The sequence below is a fragment of the Mesocricetus auratus genome, unplaced genomic scaffold, assembly GCF_017639785.1.
Source record: "Mesocricetus auratus isolate SY011 unplaced genomic scaffold, BCM_Maur_2.0 Super-Scaffold_100040, whole genome shotgun sequence".
NCBI lineage: Eukaryota > Metazoa > Chordata > Mammalia > Rodentia > Cricetidae > Mesocricetus > Mesocricetus auratus.
In genome coordinates this window covers 10483705-10508354 of record NW_024429217.1, presented here as the reverse complement: position 1 = coordinate 10508354, position 24650 = coordinate 10483705, and the positions used below count along the sequence as shown (strand labels likewise).

Below are 24650 nucleotides of genomic sequence, written 5' to 3'. Positions count from 1 at the left end.
TTCAAAATGGAAGTTGGACAATGTATTGCATTGGGGGAGAGGTTGGTCTTTTGTTTCCACAGGAAAAGAAAAGCTATGCGTTCCTTCAAAGATAATCAGGATCATATTTGACTGGAGGTGACCTCCTGAGGATCTTGGTTACAGACATGAAGGAAAAAGCCAAGAAAGACTACAGAAAGACAAAGCTGATCCCTCTAATTTCGGAACAGCTCTAACACTGAATGAGACATGCTAAATCTTGTTGGCTACAGAACCCTCATGACTTCTTATTACATGCCATTCTTTCACATGGCATGGATGGAGGTTTGGTTATATAGTCCAAACAGACTTATAAAGCTAACAAATGCCTTTTACCTGTTCAAAAATAGAACAAAAAATCATCTTTAGCTGACTTGTGCACACTGCACATTCCATACTGTGTTAACACAGATATAAAAACCTTTAAAAGTTTGTGTATTTTCAGAAAAAAATAAAGGACCAGATACCAATAAAGACAAGTGGCCCAGGTGATCCAGCCTCTCAGAATGCCTCTGGGGCAGTTTCCTCAAAATTCTGCATCCAAAACAACTTTAAAGCTGCTAGCTGAGATAGTGCAGCCTCACACACTATCCAGCCAAGACTTCATTTAAGCTCTACACCTTCGCATCACACAAACAAAACAAAATTAAAAAAAAAAAAAAATACAGCTGGCTTTCTCAGGACTTGACCATTATCCCAACATTCTCAGGATCCCCTAAAGATGCCATCACCCCCCCCCCCCCCGACAACAGGCATTCCGCAGTCTAGAGAACATGAGGCCCACATTCCCAAGAAGTGGGGTGAGTGGTTTCTGGTCATCCAGTGGGTTATGAATGTTTTCCATTGTTTAGGGAGGTTAGTTACAAATTGTTGCTGGTCATGGTAAGGGAGGAAACTAAGCAAGGGAGGTTGGATTCAAGGATCTCTTTCTAAAAAGAAAAGGGGAATATTGGAATGATAGGATAAAGGGGTGGAATATAGATCTACTTTTAACTAAAAAGCAACTATTAATCTCAAATATTTTATACTGATATGGAATTTTATATACTGATACAAATTTAAGGTTACCTTTGCTAGAACATACTCTATATATGTTTCTACTCTTGTTTAAGATATTTTTTATATATTGATAGAAATTTAAAGTTATTTTGTTATACTGTATATATGTTCCTATTTTTGTTTAAGGTATTGTACTTACACAGCTCACTTAAAAATGCAATGTAAAGTTTCAGTCCTTGAAAACTAATTAGGATAATAATGAAAAACAGGTTAGTAGTTAATCTTCTTTAACAATCAAACTTATAGTCACATTAGGTATCTTTCAAGATCAAACAGAGATATATTTTAAGTAGACACTCTTCAAACACTTCAAAGACCTACAGAATATGGCATTTAAAATGTTTTAATGACACAAAGCTTTTAATGACAGTGAAAAACATCTGCTCCTAGCATCAATCTACTTCATAATAGGGTGATAAGCACTGAAGAACTCCCATATGGAGTTTGCTTTCAATATGGCAAAGTTAGCTATTTGGGCAAGAAACTGCCCTTGCCTGACTGCTGACAATATACTGTCTAAACTGGCCACAAAGGGAAAAGGCTGCTGAGCTTTGCCAAGACAAGGTAGGACAGTCCTTCAAAATTCCTGCTTCACAGAAAAGTCTGTCAGATATTGTACACCTGCAGCTGAAGATGGATGCCCCGATGTTGCAGAGGAGCCCTGGTGACTGTCCCGATGTCTCTGTCATTTATACTGTCTTGGAAGCTGCCTGCTCACCACTTCCCGTTTACACAGATAATATTGTATACTTCTCTGGTCTCTGATGGAATTGAAGATGAGACAGAGTTTTCCTTGTTATCAAATTCAGAAAAGAAATTTACATGAGAGATGTAAAGTTTATAAGGGTGAGAAACATAATATCATGTTTATCTAAGAAGATATTTTTAGTTCTAAAAAGATATTTTCAGGATGGTAATGTGTGTTATGATAGAAAATGGTTTAGGCATAAAACTTTGGACTCAATAAGATAGGATAGATGATATAGTACTTTCTCCAAATTTGCAAAATATATATGGACTAAACATTGTGGATGCAATTCTTACTTGACAATTGTTCTTACTGTATATAGCTTTCCTGTGAGACTTAAAACCTTTCCTTTTATTTAAACAAAAAGGAGGAAATATTGTGGGGTGTTTGTACACCATGTGAAGGTATATTGCTGTGATCGGTGTAATAAAAAGCTGAGCAGCCAAACAGATACACATGAGGTATAGGGGGGTTTCCAGGGAGAGAAAGGAAGAGGAGTAGGAATCTAGACACAGAGAGTAAACAGAAAGATAAGCAACACAACATGATAGGACATAGATTAATATGAATGGGTTAATTTATGTTGGAAGAGCTAGTTATGTACAAGTGTAAGCTATAGGCTGACCTGTCATAATAAGAAGTCTCCATGTTATTATTTGGGAGCTGGCTGATGGGACATCACCTCTTCCTCAGGAACCCCTATTAGATGTGGGACCCATAGAGCAAGCACATGGTACTTCATGCTTTTCTTTCTTTCCACTTATTCTAATCTGCTTTTACATAGCCGGGAAAATGTTTAATAAGTGGCTTCATCTCATAAGACTGCAAATTTCAGTAAGGAAGGGAAATGTCAAAAAAGAAGAATGTCTGTTACCCCATTCTGTTCCTAGACTCTCACATGCAACTGGCATTGAGCAGATACTTGCAAAGTCCTTGTTGGATAAATACACAGGTGAAAGAATAAGGATCAAAAGACTGGATGATTCAAATCAAACCCTCTAGAGTTCATGATGAGGATGCACAGATAAAATGAAAAAGAAACTTGGAGAAGGGTGGAGGATGAAAGAAAAGGAAAATTTGTGCTTTCTGGAATCCTGGGTATGTGCTCCCAGGCAAAGGCTCCTTCAGACACTAGAGTAATCACTTCCTGAAAAGAAGGACAAATAGCAAGGCAGCAGTGGTGTATCCTTTAATGCCAGCAACTCGGAGGCAGAGGCAAGAGGATAAGGCCAGTCTTATCTACAGAGCAAGTTCCTGGACAGCAGAGCTAAACAAAACAAAAGACAGAGAGAGAGAAGGACGAATAATCCTTAAACAACCCATGGTACTACTCCAAATAGTATGCTTTAAGGGAAGTTAACTGAGAACCTGGTAGCAAGCTCTTACTTGACAGCAATGTCTCTGGTCAACATACTCAAGTCCAGTCCCTTCAATGTCACTATGAAAACTCTAGACAGCAGTAGTGACTCTTATTTTTTTGTTGTCAGCAGCCTTTGAGAACAATCAGCAGCACTGTTGACAACGTGGGAGGGTTAGCACACCTGGGGCTTGGGACACTTACACCAGGTACCTAAGGCTCAGAGCCTCAGCTAGGATGACAAACTGAATTATATGTAGAGTTGACAGAGTCAGCCTTGGAATTTTTCAGATGGACGTGATGTGTGCTGCCATGAGTACCAGGAGGTGGAGGGGCTCACAGCTTACTTTCCATCCATTTGTGCATGTGTTACTTATCCATTTACTCGATACTGACTTATTCATGACTTCCCGCTGTAAAGATGCAGAGTTCAGTATTAAATGTGCTATCAAGGAACAGGCACCAGAGATGCAGGTACTTATTTAACTGTGGAATCCATGCTCTAAGAGTAACTTTAAAAACAAATGCCACAGGTGCACAGAGAAGGATGGATTAAATGTGACTGAGAAAGGTTCAAGCTGTTAAATTCTGGAAGAATTTTGGTTTATCAGGAAGTTACTTAATAGACAACCAGAAAGGTCCATATTATAACACACAAGAGTCACAGAAAAGAAAAAAGAAAAAAAAAGTGGTTAAACAGATGGGGAAAGCAAACAGAATATATATATATATAAAACGCTGATGCCACTGAAGGTGAGGTTCTTGCAAAACTACTCAAGTTGGTCTGTTCACTAAATAAGCAGAAAGTTATTACTCCATGGAGAGATTAAAGATGGGTAGTGACTAAGTCAAATCCATTAAATTATTCTGATACAAGGAGTAGAAGAAGGATTTGGTATTTAGTAAGTACAACTATATATCTACTGGTAAACAGACTAGAAGTAAAAGTTAGGAATAATAATTAGAGATGGAAAATCAGTTTAGTAAAAGCCAAAACAGTTTTAAAATAAGTACATAGCAGTAGCTAATATTACAGTTGTCAATAAAACAGAAAAATCCAATAATGTATTAATAAAAGATGCCCCATCGATTACTCTGCTACCATAGTCTGCTACTCACTAGAAACACTACGCTCACAGGACTGGAACCAGATGCTGAGGGTTGCTGGATTCAACTTCCTACCCAACACCAGTGAGTTCCCTTCATTCAAACCAACTCTTCCTTCCCATCTCGGATCATGAATGTCCTTCAGACACAAGGTCAGTTTTTCCTCCTATGTTCTTCAACCTGCCCTCCTCTAGTCTCCTTTACAGGAAGGAAATACGCACATGCATGTACAGATTTGCAACACTAGTCACATAGTAGGAACTCAACATGAATACCTCAACCTGAGACCAACTGTCAGTGGCGGCCTGTAACATGTCGTCTAGACACACTTCTGTTCCCGTTAAGATCTGCATGTTTTGTTACATCTTTCTCTGGATTCTTCTCCTCTGGTTCTTCCTCAACACAGATGGGTAATTTTCCACCTTTCTACCTCAAGCCCCCTTACACTTCTCTAGCATTACCCCTCAGTCTCAGGCTGCCTGGCTACTGCCTACATCATGTAATAACACTACCTTGTACCATAGGGAGAACTGCATCAACACGTTCTAAATGTTTCTTTTAAAGCCAGGTATACACCTCAGTTAGTCAACAATTCAGCCAGTGCATGACGCACAGAATGCATTTACAGACGGAGTGACAAACGAGTGGCTGAGCTATACACACATCTGCCACAGAAGCTGTTCTCCACTACCTGCCTTGCTCTGCTTCTGACAGAGTATGAAACTGAAGGGGGACGGGCATCCTTCCGGGCTTCAAACAGTAGGTTCATGCTTCTCACACAAACTCTGTATTCACTATAGCTCTTCCTAAATGGCCTCTTCATCTAATATGCCTCCTAATGCCAGATTTTTCCTAAGGACACTACTTTGCAACACCCCCCCACCCAGCTCTCTCTCCCGCGCGTGCACACACATACACACACATACACACACACACACACACACACAGACTTCTCTACTTTCCTACACCTCTCTTCTATGTCTGGGCCTGGGGAATGGACTGGCCTAAGCCCACATCAAGCAAACCTGTTGAGATCATGACTAAATTCATTTCTCAAAGATAATGCTCCAGGATCACCATGACTCTAATATTCTCAGTTTCTTCCTTCCTCCCTTTGACAGACAGTGCTGTGACATGCATCCCAGGCTGGTTTTCCCCCTATTTGAATCCTCCGGCCTCAGACTCTGAGAAGTAGACTGAACGGTATCCAGCATCCCCTAGTCCTAATTCCCAAAGCTCGTAAAATCCAGCTCTCTGCTATTCCACACCTATAACCACATAACAGAATGAATCCAAAGAAAACTCCTCAATCACAGAGCTGGATTCAATCTGAATCATGGCTACTTACCTAGCCCAGGCCTTTTAAAACCTCTGCATCCCACCTTGTGATACAGAGCAAGATTTCCCTCTTAACCCCACTTCATTAAGACTTCATTTTACCAACAGAACTGCTCCTGTCCAGAACACTGATAACCCTGACTTCATCTATTCCAGTCAACACAGTGATGGCTTCTTCATCCATGAAGAACTGAACAGAACTTCCCTTCCAGAACACTATCCCTTACAGCTTTCCCCCTAGTCAGGAGCCACTCCCCTTGTCTCTTGAAGTGGTCACTCCCCAAGGCCTAGGCTCACAGAAGTGGACTGTCCCTGACCATCATGAGGACCTTGAGTGTACATATATACATACATAAACACACACACACACACACACACACACACACACACACACACACACACATCCTCCTTAATAATTTCATTGGGCCTCTCAACACTGCCACCTCTAAATCAGGGAATCCTGACTTCCAGGTCAACTCCAGACCTCCCTAGACTCAGATTTCAACAATTACTTATTTAGGTGCCTCACAGACCCCAAACCTAACTCTGGGCTTGTTTTCCACAGCTTCAAAGCCTTCCAGATCTTACCAAATGGCAACTGGGCCTCTGCTTCCTCCAACCAAAAGCTAACTTGAATTATTTTTCAACCACCCCCCACCCTGCCCCAGACAGGGTTTCTCTGTGTCTCTGAAGCCTGTCCTGGCACTCCCTCTGTAGACCAGGCTGGCCTCAAACTCACAGAGATCCACCTGCCTCTGCCTCCCCAGTGCTGGGATTAAAGGTGTGCGCCACCAGAGCCTGGTTATTTTTCACTTTTTTTTTTTCAAGAAGTTCTTTGGCCTTAAAAACACATGCATTCTCCAATCACTGTGACACAGCTCTTCTGCTCGGGTCTCATCTCCCTCCTGAGGGAGTTCCTAAAACAGTTGGGGGTGTAACTTAATGATTGTGTACTGGACTGGTAGAATCAAGACCCCTGGGCTCAATGCCCACCACAAATGCATTTATCTAAATTCTCAGCATTACTCATAATTCCTACATAAAAAGAATAAAGCTGGTATTATTTGAATGCTAGTTTCTCCATGTATCCCACATACCTCTAAAGAACAGACTGCAAATATATGAAACAGGAGGGCATAGAACAGCGGAAACACTCTGTCTCCATCCCCAGCCATCCCCGCTCTCTGCCAATGGCGGTGCTTCACGCGACAGGAGAACCAGACAGAAACCTGTCATCTGACTTCGTCATTCTCACGCACCTGCTCATCCACTGTGGTACCAAAATGCCCTTTTCCTTTGCTGCCTATCCAAAACTTCTATTACCACAAAGTACAGTACTAATGTGAACAGTAACACAGGTCAGGTATCAGCAGACAGACAGGAATTACTCTGTCCTTTTCAAAATAGTATAAAAAATTAAAGAACCTTCTACTTTTCTGGGGTTTCTTTTACTTGGAAGGCCCTGTTTCTCAGCTACACATAATCCAGAAGCGAGTAAAGATGCAAACTTGCAAATTAAGAAAATCCCTCCTAGATAAATGAATGTTGGTACCTCTGAGTGTCTACGGAAGTACTGACACAACATCACCAGACTTAGAAGCATCCTTTGTTAATTCTGCTAAAGAAACAATAATGTCTGCAGACAGCAGGGTTCACACACCACCTCAAACATCCCCACACCTCAAGGTACCACCTCAGCTTTGCAGAAAGATGGAGTCTAAGGAAGGGCAGGGTCAGCTAACTGCCCTCCTACTCTCCCTCTTACTCTCCATTTGAGGAGCAGGAACTTTTCTTTCTGTTCTTGCTACACAGCCAACATATGCTTCTGTGCGTCATGTACTGTACAAAGTAGGCTCGCTGTCTTACAGACTGGCAGGTAAGCAAGGCACTAGTTTGGTACATTCACATCTTATCATGGCCACATGTGAGAGTGAAGATTCATAAAGGATGTAAAAGAAACAAGGGAAACCCAGAACACAGACAGAGAATCCAGCGGCTGAAACATGAGCTTTCAAAGAATCTTGGTTTCACCACCTGATAAATATATTCAATCAACTTAATCTAAGCTCTTTCTTTATCCATAAAATAAAATGTTTGTGGGGACAACAGACTTGGCCGGAGGCCCACTTCCCCATCAGCCTGGGAGCAGGCAGCTGGAAGACAATGTTTACTAAAAACAAGTTTACTAAAAACAATACAGTGCCCAGAGCAATAAGTTCCTGATAAGGGCTGGCCCATAGAAACGCCCTGACCTTGACCTTTTCCAAAGACTAACTGCCTCTTTCTGACCCATCCACCGCAGCCTCTGGTGTCAGGGCATATAATAACCAGCCAGGGTAAGAATAAAAGAGAGCCTTCTTGAGGAGCCTTCTGGAAGACACCGACTGGTCTCTGTGTCATCAATCCCGACACCCTCCGCACATTCTCAGACACAGGCTGCGCGGCAGGCGCGGCAAATGTTGATAGTATATAAAAGTATACTATATACTTTGTTGATATTATATAAAAGTAGGAAGTGTTTAACAACAGCATTGTGGAAATACAAGAGCACCATATCAGAAGAGTAACAAATGAAATCATAAATAAGGAACCACTAAAAAAAAAAAAAAAAAAAAGGAAATCAACCAGTTGGGCCAAAAAGCCTATCTTCACTGTAAAGTGTCTTCATGTACAATGGAAAACTGACAAATTTCTAAACCCAAAATATTTCTGGCTAAAACTAAACCTTATAATAGAGTACAAATATTAAGGGAACTTTTAAAATACACACACATACACACTCCATGCACCACTTTCAATGTATTCAAGAACGCTAATCCAATCTTCAATCACAATGTCAAGTCTACCACCAGTATTTTTTAATGAAAGCAACAGCAAAGTACTGTCTCTGACATACTGGTCTGCTGAATTGTTAATAAAATCCTTGTCACCTGACAACATTCAACAATAATAAACAGAAACTAGAATCCAAGCACTAAAAGATTCTAATATTCAAGCCCGATTCCTCTTAACCCACTATTCCTAAAGTCAATAAAACACTTCTCCTAAAAGCGAGAATTAGAGATACTAGAAGTGTAACTAGCAGCACGCATTCTTAACTCAAAACAGCAGAGAAGTTAGACTCACATCACCTGTGTTTCACACTCCTCATAAACAAGTCTCAAAAGGGCTCAGGATCGGCCTTGTTTCTTCCACTCCCAGGCTTGGCTGACCACAGTTGTTGCAGTAAGATCTAAACTACTTGCCTAGTTTAAACAGCTTCTTTCGCTGCCAATTCAATTTTTGTTGAGTATCCCATGAAAGGAAGAGGTAATTTTGAGAGTTTTCTTGTTATTAATGCTGCTTCCCATGGATATTAAAGAATGTGTTCTGTATTGGGATTGGGAGAAAGCTTTTCTAGGAATGCAAATTTTGCACTCAACACTCACACAATGGACTAGTGTCCTTCCTAAGCATTGTGTGTGCTTGCGCCTGTTAGTCACTCTGTTGAAATTTTTACTTAAATAATAAAAGGCCTGCAGTGTGTTCTGTAACACAAAAAACTTACTGTCAGAATATCTGCCTCCAAAACAGAAAACAACTTCACCAGAACACAGTACTGTGCACTTTGAATCCGTTTTCAAATGCTCTGCCAGCCCTGTTTACAGTTTTGGTTGTGAGCCTAGCCTTTACACTGAGCCATCTCTCCACGTTTAAATGTAACCCATCTGAAGGACAACAGAGGTGCCACAAACCGTGTGTTATCTGACGACAGAAATGAGGCTTCATCCAGAGAACAAAGTGAACCTGAGCTCTGACAGCCTTGGCTGGCACCGGTTGGCACTTTGGAAAATTCCAAGGAAGTAAACACGGATCATATAGGACACACAGATACATTGGTATCATTTTATTTCCAGATCAATTCAGTGCATGTGATCTGTTAATTCCAACATAAATCTGAACAACCAATTTATACTGGTAACAGCCTGCAAGACTTGTTTTTTCCCACAGTATGGCTTAACAGAACTGGTAAACACCAAAGCACTGTAATCAAATGAGTGTCAACAGGAGGTAGGTGGGGCCAGCCAGCAAGGGCCGAGCCCAGCCCTGACGCCCCGCCCCACCCCGCCCCGCCCCGCCCCCACAGTCACAGCAGTCCTAAAATAACTCCTCCAGTTATATTTTATTATTTTATTGTATAAGAGACCACCTGACGTTATTACTTAAGTGGACTCACAAGCCGCCTACAGGAAAAGTTCCTTACAAATGAGTTAACTGAGAAAAATATTCTAAACCGAATTTTTCAGATTATAACTCAAGTTACCTACAGCCCTAACTGGTAGTCAGCTTAGTCAGTAAAGCTTTGATCTGGGCAACACTCTGATCTCAGAAAGCACAGAACACACATACACCACACTGAGACTATTCTTACAGTTGTTTATTTTGTGTGAGTGTTTTACCTGTGTGTCTGTGCACCATATCCATGCCTAATGCCTAGAGGTCAGAAGAGGGTTTTGGATCCCCTGGAACCAGAGTTACTGTCATGTAGGAGCTGACAACTGAACCTGAGTCCTCTGCAAGAGCAATAAGTGCTCTTACCTGAGCCACCTCTCTGGCCCCCATCTGTGTCTTAATAAATGACTTTGTATAATCCTCTCATGCTATTTGCATATGCAAATTCACTATTAAATGAATTCCTTAGGCTAAGAAGGTCCTTTCCTAGGACAAACGCTACTATTACTATACAAGTCACTGTTCTTCCAATTAACTAACTTTCCACACAGACTTCAAAGTCTTGAGTGAAGATGAGGAAGTGGAATTGGGTTGTTTGCTTGTTTTCCCATCACTAAGTCAAAGCACTAAAAAAAACACACACCAAACCCCATCCTCCTCCCAATCTGGAATAGTTAATGCTCATGGACTCCTACATGACAATGGTGTGCATCCATACTTTTGAACATGGTTCCCTACATATCTACATTTCTGGTTGGTTGCCCGAAATAACAGACCATAAAGTCATTACTTCTAGCTTTTTCATTTTCTCTTTATTTTTATGACAGGACTGAGGAATGCCTTTTTTATTTTTCTGAAGTAGTTTTAAATGAATATAGAGAAAGAGAAGGCCCAGATGAACTGAGATCTTTGTGTCAGACTTTAATGGAACTGGACAAGATGAGCCTGTCATCAACTTTCCAGCAAAAGAAATTTCCTTTAACCAGCAAAATGTACATCCCAAGAACTTTTCATCACTTCCATTCTATAGTTTATATTGGAAATAAAAACCACAGAGCACTTATGTGAAAATCCAAATTCCAGTTCCATCTTTTATTAGCAGGGACACTGGAAAATTTTGAGTCTGTATCTATCAAATCAGGACTCTGAGAAATCACATAACACAAATTGCATGCTTATTAGCTTCTGTGATTACACTGAATAGATAAGTGACTATTCTTTTATTTATTTGCTAATCATTTTCTTTCATGAATATTTGCTGGAAGAAGTTTTCCAATATAGTACCCTTGAGTATTTGAAGTTGTGTAGGTGATAACCTGAACTGATAACTAAGATTCTGCTCCAGTGTCTTTTCCTGTTGCTGTGATAAAAAGATCTGACAAAATGGACTTAAAGAAGTCAGAGTTCAAGGGTCAAGTCCATCTTGGCCACAGTCACAGCAATAGGTTGGTTACTCACATCCAGAGCCAAGACGCAGAGATGAATGCACTGGAGTGCAGCTCACTTTCTCCTTTTTGTGTAGACAAGTCTCCCTTCCGCAGAGAATGGTCCCAACCTCTATTAAGATGGGTCTTCACACATGGAATAACAAAATCAAGATAACTCCCCACAGTCTTGTAAGGTACCCATCTCCTAGGGGATTCTAGATCCTATTAAGTAGATGACATTAACCATCACAGACTTACACAATGAAAGAGAAATTTAAGTTACTTGTGTAAAGATTACTTAAATAACACATACTTAAATATTTAATAAAATCTGAGCACAAGAAATAAACAGGTCAAGTGATTTCATTCTGATTTTAAACTAAATCAATGGCAAACATCTATAATTAAATTAACAAGGCAACTCCATAGGTAACAGTTACATTAAAGCTATGACATTCTAGTTTTTCTAACATCCCAGATCATTCTAGAAACATAGTGTCATTCTAAAGTATCTTTCATATGTATGAAATTTCTTAAGTAAATGTCTTTGGAAGGGAGTTAACACTACATAATAAAAGTCCTCTTTCCCTTTCTTTGTCCTTTATGATGCTGGGGTCTGAGCCTGTGCATGCCAAACCCCGGCTTTACCAATGAGCTACACTCCCAGACTAAGTCCCTTTCAGGAGAGGACCTATTTGCAAATTTGAGCCTATCAAAACCAATGATAATGAATTGGAATCTACGAAGCCAATGATCATAAGTGTGCAGAGGTGAACAACTACGTACAAGAAGCACTTTGAGCAAGTGCAAGCCTCAGCTTGGTCCTCACCCACATCACAAAAGCAAATTATTAATACCTGAAAAGCATCCTTAAAGACATACATCAAAACACTCAGAAATTGAGTAGTAACATTATATAATCCAATTTTTTTGTAATTCCAACATTACAGGATATCTTTTTTTAAACTGGGCAAACCTCATTTATGAATACAAGGTATAACTCAGGAACTATAAGACACAATATGAAATATGTAAAACAACAAAATTCCTTAGAGTTTTCAATAAATACCAAAGTATTACAAATACACTGTTACAAAATATTACGTTAGTATCAATGGCAGTATCTGTGGCTCCATACACAGTAAACTCAACAACTCCTAACACTGCGCTTCACAGAGCCCAAGGGAGAAAAACAATGAACAGAGCGGCTTGCAGCACAGCTAGCCTGTACTTCCACTTACAGACTCTACAAAAAGTCAGATCTTCAGAAGCACAGAACCTCAATGCAGACAAGAATGTGAATGTCTGACAGACAAAAAAGAAAAAAAAGAGCTCTTTCCCAACCAAAACTATTACCCAATGATTATTTCAAAATCAGAATCAGCCACACATCTGGCTAAAGACTGGGAAACTGTTATCTTTGTGCTTCTAGATTTTTCCAGGTACAATGGTGGACTGGTTATGATGCTGACATGTGGGATAGAGGAGGGGTTTACAAACATGAAGCCAAGCAAGGCTGTCTAGCCAAACAAAAGATACATGACCTGTGAAGACTTCAAAGAAAAACACTAGCCTTTTCCAACCTCCAAAAATTAACTGTGTCTTTGGATAAATAAACTTCCCAGCATCTTTCCCTCATCTGCAAACTCTTGGAGTTGGATTAGGACTCCAAAAAGCATTTGAACTAATGGTTCTCATACTTCATTCAGTACAGGCTAGAAACTGCAAATCACATGCTCACCAAGCACCACCTGAACTAGAATGTGCAGGTCTCCAGAGCACCTGAAAAGCACTGAGTGGCCCTGATGTACCTAACAGTAATACGGCTGTCACAGCACCAGGCTATCAAGAATCCAGGAACTAACAGTAGAGAGCTTGCCTGGCATTTAAGAAGGTCATCGTTTGATCCAAAGAATCCCCAAACTCAAGTGCAATGATGTTCTGTAGTGCTAGCACTCTTTGAGAGGATCAGAAGTCATGGCCACACTCAGCTGCAAAGCTGGGCTACATTAGGCCCTGTCTCAGGAGGGGAAAAAAAATGCAGGATCTAGCCCTGAACAGTTAAAGATCATACCCAGATACAGTGAACACTCAACAGAGCAGGGAGAAACAGAGAAGTGGAAGGAGCAGGTGGGAAGGGAGGAGACGGCTTACATCTAACTGTCCTCTTTATGACACACAAAACGGCAGCAACATAGACCACACATGCATCTGCTGCCAGAAAACAAAGTCTCCACATAAATACCATTTCTATCCTATTCATCCTTTTCTCACATCAAACGTCAGAGTCCTAGGGAAAAAAAGGGAGGAGGTACATGGAGGCACCTATGTACCCCAAAGTCTAATGGAAAATTACTGGGTGACTAAAACTTAATGACTGCTTTCCCCAGGCAAAAGAAATCACAGAATGTTCTGGTCTGGAACACGGGACTAAAGTTTAAGTCACTGATTACTCATATGAACAAATTTCATTTGGGGTAAAATAGGATTCCAAAGATATTACTGGCAATATTAATTTCTGTCCAATTTTTGTAGTTTCCCATTCACTTACATTATAATTTTTGAGATCTTTTATCTTCACTTCTGATGATCTTCAAATGTCAATGGCTCCTAACACATTAACTGTAAACAAACACAAAGGAACTTAGGGGTTCAGACACTGATTGAGCCCTAGAATCAAGTATTCTAAATGGCTGTGCAAAGTTGGAGGGGCAGGGAAGGAAGGGGAAAGTCTTCCCTTGCATAATTCATGTGATCTTCAATGTAAAACTGTCCTTGCAAATGAAAACTACACAATCACCGGGCATTTGCTTTCAATATGAAAAAAGGAATGTTCAAAGCTAGAAAGAGATCTCAATTCACTAACGAGCCTTTACACTTCTCCAATGGCAACATGGCAAGAAAACAGGCAGTGTCAATCTGTGGGAACCGTCCTCTGACTGCAAGGCTGCCTACTCTCAGGCACCTCGTCCTCAGCAGTCACTTCTGTGTTACACACAGACCTGGACTCCACCACCAACCCACTCTTCAGACCTCTTCTCTGTGAAAAGGACAATTTATACTGTCTAGCTTTTACAGACTTAGGTGAGAAAAACACACAAGTAACGTACAGTCAACACACAGTAAGCCCATAACATACCTTCAGGGCTATTATCTACATTATGGTGTTTGTTAACTCTATTACTTTGTTATTGTAATAACTATCATATGAAAAGCAAAACTTACCCTGAATGTTTCTATTTTTGTTACCTCCCTTTAATATAATGAATGAATATTTTTAATATTAATAAAGTAATATTTGTTAACTTTAGTTTTTACCTTTACAGGCAGGCATCTTTGCTTAGGTCAAGAAAGTTTCAGCTCAGTCACTGACCCATTAATTTTTGTCCTTTTTACAGAGGCACAAACTCAAGATGAGACATGTACCTACTTGACCAACCACTCATTTGCTGCCATCAGGAATAGGAATTCTGCAGTGTCAGAGACTATTGGAGAGGAACAGCAAGCAGCTTTGGAACTCTTGGAAAATGGCTCACCGGTTAGCCTAACCATGGTGGGTGTGTCTCAGAGAGGCAGAGCCCTAAGGACTAGTTTGCTCAGGACCTCAGGCATAGCTCTGTCCATTGCCCTCACAGCCACACACTCCTCAGAATCTGTGGGTTGTATGAAAACTATCAGTGTTTCCAGCCCCTCACTGCGCAGTGTCACTGGTACTTAACAATAACAGCGATTGACTTTTTCCAAACATTACTACTGTGGCAGACCAATGAATTTAGAGATGTAGACTGTTAGTAATTATATTAGATGCTTTTGTTAATGGCTTTGATGTGACCACTGCCTTGCAATCAGAGGCATCTCCAAATTACACAAACATCATAGGGATCTGCTTTTTACTTTGAAAGGGTTGTTTGTGTCAGGGAGAATCCACTGCCTGCCTCCTTAAGTCAAAACCACCAAGTTTTAACTTAGCACAAGGCCTTAGAGAAGAGCCTACAGAACCTAATATCCTAGACTGCCTTGTAGCTAGCCATGGCCATTGAGCCATCCATGCAAGAGACAACTAGACAGTAACTTAAAGGCAACTTGGGATCACCACAGTATGTCTTTTAAAGAGACGAACTGTCCCTCCTCCTGAAAATGCAATGTCAGGCTCCAACTGCCTTCTTGGCTCATATGATAACTTTGGAATCCAAGACACATGAAGAATCTGTATCCTTGGCACTCGGATCCACTGCATCACAACTGCATTAACTCTGTGGGCTCTCGTATGGAAAAGAAAAAGCTGCTACTGCAGTAAATCACCATTAGTCCAGCTTTTCTGCTGTACTCTGTTAAATCTAATTCCAACTTTCTTCTGTGTGACTCAATGATCCAGGACTTGCCTAGCATGCATGAAGCCTTGGGTTCCATCATGAGCATTGCAAAACATAACTAAAGAGCAATAAAAACATAAAACCTGAGACCTAGGCAACAATTCATTAGGTAAAGTGTGGCTGTGCAGTCATGAAGACCTGAGTCCACAAAAACAAACAAACAAACAAACAAACAAACAAACAAACAAAAGAAAGCCCGGTGGAGTTTGCTTCTGTAATCCCAGTGCTGGGAGTGGAGAAAGGTGGGTGGTGAGGGTGGAGGAACTCATTGGCCAGTGTAGGCAAAGCAGTCTGCTCCTGGTTGGTTCAGTAGGGAACTCTGTGCCAAAAATAAGATGGAGGACAAGAGGAAGACATCCAAATATCAACCTCCATCATCCATAGGCACAAAGAAACACAGCTGTGAACTCGTGCACACGGCAGACAAGGATAGATGCACACACACAACACCTAACCTTAAAAAAATAGGAATTTCTCACATACCAGTGTTTAGATTGTGTGTGTGTGGGTAATATACATTATGCATATTTTTAAAGTTCATTTTTTCATACCAGTTTTTAGATTGTGGGGGGGGGGAGGCGGTATTATACATTATGCATATTTTTAAAGTTCATTTTTTCATACCAGTTTTTAGATTGTGTGGAGGAAGGTATTATACATTAAACATATTTTTAAAGTTCATTTTTTATATTTGAAGTCCAGTATCTGTTGTAATTTAATCTGAACTAGAAGCACTCAAAGAGCTCAAGAACATTCGCAGTGGCAATAGTCTGTGAAAGACAGTGGTTCTACCATGGGCCTGGTGTACCCAGCAAGGAAGAGCTGGGCAGCCTGTTCTTCCAGTGGGCTCCGGGGCTGTCACAGTGGGAAAGATGAGCAGTTAGCTGCGTGTCACAGAGCTGCAGGATGGGGAACTGAATGGCTGTCCATTCGGAGGACATCTTCCACAGTACTCTGAGCATCCGAAACCTCCTGACATCATCACTTTCTAGAGCCCCATTTTTAACCTGACTTCCTGTAGGAATCAACCTTATAAAATCATTCCAGGTCCTGAACCTCTCTTTAGGAGATTCACCCATTTATTTAACCTAATTAGATGGCATAAAGATAACAAGTACTTTACATATTCAAGGACATTTTCCCTAAAAATTCCACAGTAGAATAGGAGAATTTCCACTATTCAAAACCCTAAATCACATGCAACCTTAGGCCCCAGTGGTTTTTAATACAATAGCATTAATTTGGCAGCTTCCCAAAATAAACTTCCTGCCTTCTGGACCTGTGTGCCCTCCAGGGTTATTTCCTTCCCTTGGCTGCAATGCAGGTTGCATTGGTCTGGTTTATTTATGCTCTCACATAATTTCTCCATTATAGTAATTTTATAAAAGTATCTTATTGTGATGTGTTACATTAGGATCCTTTTTAGGAAAAGCCCAAGAGTCTACAGTTTTGACTTGTGTTATTCACAACTGAAAATAATAAATATTCAGAAAATTTCCTTTAAGGATGAGATTTAATAACAACAACAACAAAAGTATACAAGATCTAATCTCAGCTTCAGGATTAACTGTCACACTTTTGAGTAGTAATTAGGCTTTTAAAAATCTTGATAATAAGTACTGGTAAGTTCATAATACTATTGGGCCTTACATAGAAATTAAAAGTTCTTTTAGGGTCTAGCAATAATGAATTCCAAAATAATTTTTAGATTACCACTGATTTTAAGTGTCTGACTCAGTGCCAGAAATAACAATGCCAAGGGAGACAGACAATCAACCTGATAGTTACTTTATCCTGAAGCTGTAATCTAACACTAGTCCTGGCCAGAGGCCTCAGAAAACACAGCATGAGTCACAATGTGAATGGGTAAAAACGTGATTGTATATAAATCCACCACTACTGGAAAAACCTGGAAGCATATTTCCTACCAACATACCACTTTCATATGACCTTAAAACTACAGATGAGATTTTGTAACAAAATATGCTTTAGGCATCCTGGAAACTCTTTTTTGTTGTTGTTGTTGTTTGTTTTTTTAGACAGGGTTTCTGTTGTCCTGGAACACGCTCTGTTGACCAGGCTGACCTCGAACTCACAGGGATTCACCTGCCTCTGCCTCCCAAGTGCTGGGATTAAAGGTGTGTGCCACCAACCCACAGCTATCTTTTAAGACTATAATTAAAATTCACAGAAACAGTAACCCAGAATTCACTATTTTCAAATGATGGCAATTTTGAAAAAGACATGCAATTAAAAAAATGCAATTAAGCTGAAGGGTAAGAGAGATAGTGCACACCTGTAATCACAACACTTATGAGATTAAGGCAGAAAATTTTTTAGCTCAAGGCCAAACTGGGCTACACAGTGAACCTTTCTCAAAAAAAAAAAAAAAAAAAAAAAGCAATCAGCTGTGAATGACCTTCAGCATGTGTACGTCCTTTTGTTTTGTTAATGAAAGTTAAGTATAAATATGGGACATGGAACATGCATGCTAAATTATTTATCAACTAAAAAGCAACTGATAAAATCAAAATAACCAGAGACAAGCAAGTATTTCCCAGAGTACCCAGAGTACCTACAGCACAAGAATATATGCTGATGAAAAAAGACACACTAACGTGACTGCCACGGAAACTAGAGAAGAGGGAGTCAGAGCAATCAAGATTAGAAGATGACTGACAAGGCGAGGAGGGCGTAACAAAAGGAGCGCACACAGCAAAGAGAGCGCTGCCAATGAAGACCACACAGGGTAGGGTGTCTTGCGGCTCACACACGAGTCGGCTGAGGATGAACACGAGTTTGCAGCTGTTCAGATCAGTCACAACAGGAAAGTCCTGTGTTGAATGAGGACAAGTAAGACCAGTGTGAACCAGCATCATTCTTTTGTTCCAATGTTCAGAGCACCTTCTGGACAACCGGGTCTGACACCTGACATCAAAGAAACCTTCTCAGACAGTGCAATCTACAGTACACAGCCAGGAAGATCGAAACCAGATGTAGGTGGTAAAACAGTACAGGACACTGCAGAAGATCAGGTCTATCCGAGTCTTCACAACTGGCTTATAGTAGGGATATAATATATTTATGTCCCATAGAGTCCTACTTACACCAAGAATCAGAGCAAGACCAACAAAGCTAAAATTATAGAAACAGCTTGATGGCAAGTATGCTAAAGCTTGTCCCAGCGCCCTAGGGAGGGGGAGCTACGTGTGTGCCAAGTATGCAACAGCTGCCTAAAGAGGGCAATAAAGCAAGAAATTCACCGCTGATTAGAAACTATCTGAATAAAGAAAAAAGCAGGTCTTTTAAAGCTGAAAGTATCAGATCTATGCTGATCCAGAGGGCCAAGTTAAACCAGCACAACTGTACAAGGACTCGCACACTCCACCAAGCAATACATTTTTAGTAGGAACTACAGACTTTCTTTCAACCAACTCAGAGTATAATCCCAGCACTCCGGAGGCAGAGAGAGACAGTAAGACCGGTGGTGAACAGTGAGTTCGGGGCTATCCTGGCCTACAGAGCAGGTTCCAGAACAGACTCCAAAGCTACAGAGAACCCCTGTGTCAAGATAAATAAATTAAATTAAATAAAAAACAATGGGCCCTGTAACTAGAGTTCATTTTCATATTTATATTCTTTCCAGAAAGAACAAAAATATACTATCAATTAACTATTCAAACAGGATATTCAACTAAATTCATCTCATAATAGAAGCATTTGAGACCATCAGAGATGAGTGTCTTACCAACTTCAGTTATAAATTTGAAGCTTTTTGCTAAGCTGAGGAAATAGTTACTATTTTCAAAGAAACAGAAGGTAATGACTTCTGCATAGTTTTCCTTGTAGCTGAACTCAACAGAGATTTAAGTCAGAGCTGATGTGATGGCTCAGCAGTGGAGAGCACTTGTTGCTCTCGCAGAGGTCCAGGGTTCAGTTTCCCAGCACCCACAGGACGGTTGCACCTGCCTGTTCCTCCAGTTTAAGGGGACCTGATACCCCTTCTGACCTCCTGGGCTCCTGCGTGTATGTGGTCCACACAAACTCATGCAAGCACACGCGCACAGAAAACAATTTGAATAGTAATTTACTGGGTGAAAGAAATTGCGTGGTACATTAGGCAACCGCATTCAAATTATCAATCTACTCGGTGAAAGAAATTGTGTGATACATTAGGCAGTGTTAAAGATTATTTTGTAGAGTATATGAAAGCAAATTCGTAAGATAGTTTATTCAAGCTCTGAATAAAAAAAAAAGTACACCTTTAGAGAGACAGGTCAGAAATAGCTGAGCTACCATATAGGAAAATATCCATACTTTGCTTGTAGTACTCTGTAGACTAACAAAACTTGAAAATCCACTAGTAGAAATGACACCGTCTACCCTGCCTGTACATGAGAATCACCTGTGACTGTTTGCCTACATTAAACTTAAAAAAAAACTAAGCTAACAAGTTTCTAGAACGAGGCCATTACCTACAGTTAATTAAAGAGAGTCCCAAACACACACCACATACAATGTACACTACTTGTTGGTAACGTCACTGAGGTTTAAGCTAAGAAACTGGCTCTGCGGGGCTCCGTCCCCGCCCCATTTTAAACCTAAGCACCCTTGTCTCTGAATGTGCCCCAAAGGCCACTTGTCTGATCGTGTGCTGGCCCCCAAGCCCTGTGGCAGGGAGGGCAGAAGAGAGAAAATGTCCAGCCCTTTGAGTAAAAACCTTCACGAGCGGAAACGGAGCAGGAACGAGAAGAGCATCGGCCACTAAGAAACTGCATTTCCACCTCTCACACCGAGGGCCCGGAGAAGCTTCGAAGCCTGGCTCTGCCGGGCTCTCCAGCCCCGCACAGGTCTGCTCTTCCCCTCTCCTCCCGCAGCCCCGGCCTCTCCACCCTCTCCTCCCGCAGCCCTGGCCCCGGCCTCTCCATCCTCTCCTCCCGCAGGCCCGGCGTCTCCATCCTCTCCTCCCGCAGCCCCGGCGTCTCCTCCCGGGAGCAGCCCCGGCCTCTCCACCCTCTCCTCCCGGGAGCAGCCCCGGCCTCTCCACCCTCTCCTCCCGGGAGCAGCCCCGGCCTCACCTGGACAGTGAGTCCTCACTGAGCGGCCGTGCCGCGGGGGGCTGCGCGCCGAGACTCTCGCAGCTCGAGCTCTTCTCCATGGCGCGAGGACGGGAGGCCGCTGAACCCTGCGCGGCCGCGGGCGAGAGACGCAGAGTCGGGGAAGCGGAGCGCACGGGGCCGCAGCGGCTGTCAGTCCCGCGCCAGCCCGAGAGCGAGACCGGAAGCGGCCATGTTCCCCCAGCCTGCCCCGCGCGCGGGGGCTGTCGGGAGCCGGGACCACCTCCATCCCCACCCCCCCAACCCCCGGCCCTGAAACGCGGGCCTTGCGCATGCGCCCTGACCCGCCCAGCCTGAGTCCTGCCTGGAGGGAGGGAGGGGGGGAGCCGGGCGAGCTGGGTCGGGGGGAGAGGGGGAGCCAGGCGAGCTGGGTCGGGGGGAGAGGGAGAAGGGGAGCCGGGCGAGCTGGGTGGGGGCTTTGCACTAACTGGGGAGTTTCCCTGGAGGAAGCGGCTCCCGCAACGTCAGAGAGCGGGCGCGAGGATGCGGAGGCCCGGCCCGGGGGCGGTGGAGTCGAGGAACGCGGGATGGAGGGGTGAGGTGGGAAGGGGGACACGGAGACACCTGGGGTCGCCAAGGGGCAGAGGTGTTGGAGGACGAGGCTCGGGTAGCGACGGGCGCCGCACGCGTGTGGGGAGAACCCGACGCACTCAGACTGTAGCCGGTGGGTGCATGGATGTAAACAATGTAACCGCTTTAGTAAGCGGTGGCCGTTAGGGAACTAAAGGATCGCAGACCACGAGCCAATGGCTGGCAGGAGGAAGGTAGGAACGGCCACCCCTAGAGGGGCACGGGAGGGAAAGCGCTGAAAATGACCCGTGTATTCCAGCTCTGACCCTCGTAAGACCTAGGAGGAGAGAGTTGAAGTTCTCAGGCCAGTGTGGCTTGACGTGTGTCTACAGCGGGCGCATAAAGTGTAGGAAGGGGAGTCAAGAGAGGGTGAGGGAGAAAATGGCAAATTCGCAAAAAAAGAACTGGACGCGAAACACTGCTGGAGCGGCGGCTTAACACAGAGGACAAACTTAGCCTCGCCAGATCCAGGGCTGCTTCAGATTCCCTTGCAAGGCAGGAAGGGAGTGTGGACGTGGACTGTGGTAACAGGAACTGGATAAAGGGGGAATGTTAGTGACAGAGACTTTGTGTTACTCGGGACACAAGAAGGATCGTCTTAGAGGAGTGTTTCTAGTTGTGATTCTGCCTCCATGTGGAAGGTAAAATTAATGCAAAAATTATTTCTGTAAATAAAAGAATCTTTTAAGAAATTCCTTGCTAAGATAAATATAATTGTGTTGATGCTAATTAGATTTAATTTAATGCAATTACCTGATTCCTTTTAATGAAAACCTTAATTTATAGAACCTAGGAAATAATTTTTGTGCTAGCTTTCCATTACTGTGACAGTTATGAAAGATCTATTTTGGCTGGTGGTTTCAAAGATTCCAGTCCATGGTCACCAGACTCCATTTTTTGAGCTTTTGGTAAAAGAAAACATCCTAGCTGGGAACATATGGTATAAAAATCTCTCATCTCCAGGTGATCAGAAGGAAGGTAAGGAGGAATGGAGGGAGAGGGAGGTTATGATTCACCTTTAAAGGGGACTCTAGCTACTCCCCGACTCCTAAAGTTCCCACTATCTCCCAGTGACAATATCATTTAACAAGCTAGTCTTTAAAGCATAGAGCCTGTGGGAGATAGTTCAGATCCAAAACCTTAACAATTTGTAAGTACACTCCCCACAAGATCAACCTGTCTCAATTGTGTTCTATATAAACTAGAAAAGTTATGAATGAATGAATATGTGATTATGTTCATTCCACAGATTCAAGGAGAAAGACCACTGACTCAAATCATCATGGACAAATTAATTAAAGCAAGCTATTTTTATTTGTTTACATGAACTGTCTCTCCCTAAAGATGGGGTTCAACAAATCAGCCTTGGAAGTGGGGAATATAAGGTTTTTATATGGGTGGGGTTACAGAAGCAGAGCATAAGCATAACAAGTTGGTCATGACAGTCTCATGAAACAAAGGCATGACTGTAAGGTGGTCACAACAACAGGTAATAATGACAACCTTTTTGAAACAAAGGCATGGTTGCTGTTTTCTGGAACAGGCAGTACAGAACCAGTTGTAGTTAAGGCTACAGGTGGGGCGTAGCCCAATCCTTGAGAAACAGATTTAATCATAAACAGGAATGAGCCTAGTTTGTTTTTAACATAAAATGGCTTTCAGGCCCAAGATGGAGGCAGGTCAGTTCAATAACTAGCCTCAAAAGAATTAACCTTTCTCTTCCATTATTTTTTTTGGGGGGGGAGGGGGACGTGGGAGTTGTTTTTTCCAGACAGGGTTTTTCTGTGGCTTTGGAGGCTGTTCTAGTACTCAGTTTTTGTAGATCAGGCTGGCCTGGAACTCACAGAGATCCACCTGCCTCAGCCTCCCACGTGATGGTTCTCTTCCAGTTTCCATGAAAGACAGATGGGAAGCAATTATTTTTATCTCTAATTTTTCAAGAGATCTTAATTGTATATCTCTGATAGGCCAACAGGATAAGTAGTCAAATAAAACACTTTGACAAACATCAATATCTATAAGAGTCTGAAAGAGTCTACTGCTTTTCTACCCCATCAACCTTTCTCTGTCTCAAAAACAAGAGAGGTAGTGAGCTGTTCAATTTCTGTCAACTTGATACAGACCAGAGTCACCTGGGAAGACAGAACCTCAGTTATGGAATTATCCCCATCAGATTGGCCCATGGGCATGCCTGTACGGCATTTCTTGACTAGTGATTGATAGGAGCAGGCCTAGACCACTAAGGGCAGCACCATCCCTCCGAGGAGGGTTAGAAAGCAAGCTGAGCAGGTCCTGTGAAGCAAGCCAGTAAGCAGCTTTCCACTCTCCTCCCTGACTTCCTCAGTGATGGACTGTGATAGTGTGTACGCCAAATAAACCCTGTCCTCCACAGGATGCTTTTGGCCATGGCGCTTATCCCAGCAACAGAGAACCAAACTAGGACAGGCACCTGAGGCACAGGTATCCTCCATGTACATGAGTGCATGCCCTGTACAAGTACACACAATACAAACATACATATGCACATTTAAATGGGGGAGTTGGAGAGGTGAGTTACAGGGTAAAGTGCTTGCCATATAAGCATGAGGCCCAGAGTTCAGATCCCCAGCACCCAGGTAAATGCTGATGGGCATGGTCATCCCACCTAAAAATATGACACACAGGAGGTGGAGACAGGTTTCCTGACACAAGGTAGCTGGCTAGACTACCTGAATCATCAAGTTCTGAGTTCGAGGGAGAGACCTCAATGTATAAGATGAAGAGAGACTGGGGAAGACACTGGATGTCAAATTCAGGCTTCCAAATGCACACAGGTGCATGTCCATCCACATGCATATATACATTGCACACATACATGCATACAAGAGTTATTACAAAAAATTATAGTCTAAATACATTATCTTATGTTAAATGGTTAACTTTAAAGGTTTTCTCCAAAGTTAATGTCTAGTGTTTAACTTAGGTTGGTATTTCTCAAATTGCTTATGGAGAAGCTTTTTAATTTCAAGCACCAATCAATACTTTTAGAAATAGAATAAAATAAAATAAAAATTAGTTGCTAAAAAACTAAGTTTAAAACACCAAGAGTGTGTAAAACTATAAGGTCAAATTTCTTTCTAGATATATCTGGTACAGTACTCCATGAAAAATTCACAAACATATATAAACATTTTTGGTTCCATCTTTTTCTAATGAACTGACAACATTTTCAGGTTATAGACACTGTTATCAGTCATAATCAGAAAATCACTGTGTAGGTGTGTTATGACTTGTCAAAGGCTATTTAATAGATTAATTAGTGTCTTTTGAGATGGTAATATGGTA

The 24650-nt window shown here is 42.0% G+C and overlaps 1 protein-coding gene across 4 annotated transcripts in view; it reads right to left on the bottom strand.

Annotated features, from left to right (window-relative positions):
• Mtmr2 (myotubularin related protein 2) overlaps positions 1-20955 on the bottom strand; it is a 60598-nt gene extending 39643 nt beyond the window's left edge. For 3 of the 4 annotated variants that reach the window (XM_040734765.1, XM_040734766.1, XM_005077331.4), the window contains exon 1: positions 20718-20955. In XM_040734765.1, the coding sequence (XP_040590699.1) occupies positions 20718-20797 (80 nt within the window). In that variant the 5' untranslated portion in view covers positions 20798-20955. Of the gene's footprint in view, positions 1-13817; positions 13889-20717 lie in introns of all 4 variants that reach the window. The other variant, XM_040734767.1, reaches the window with a different exon arrangement.
• Positions 20956-24650: the final 3695 nt, after the last annotated feature.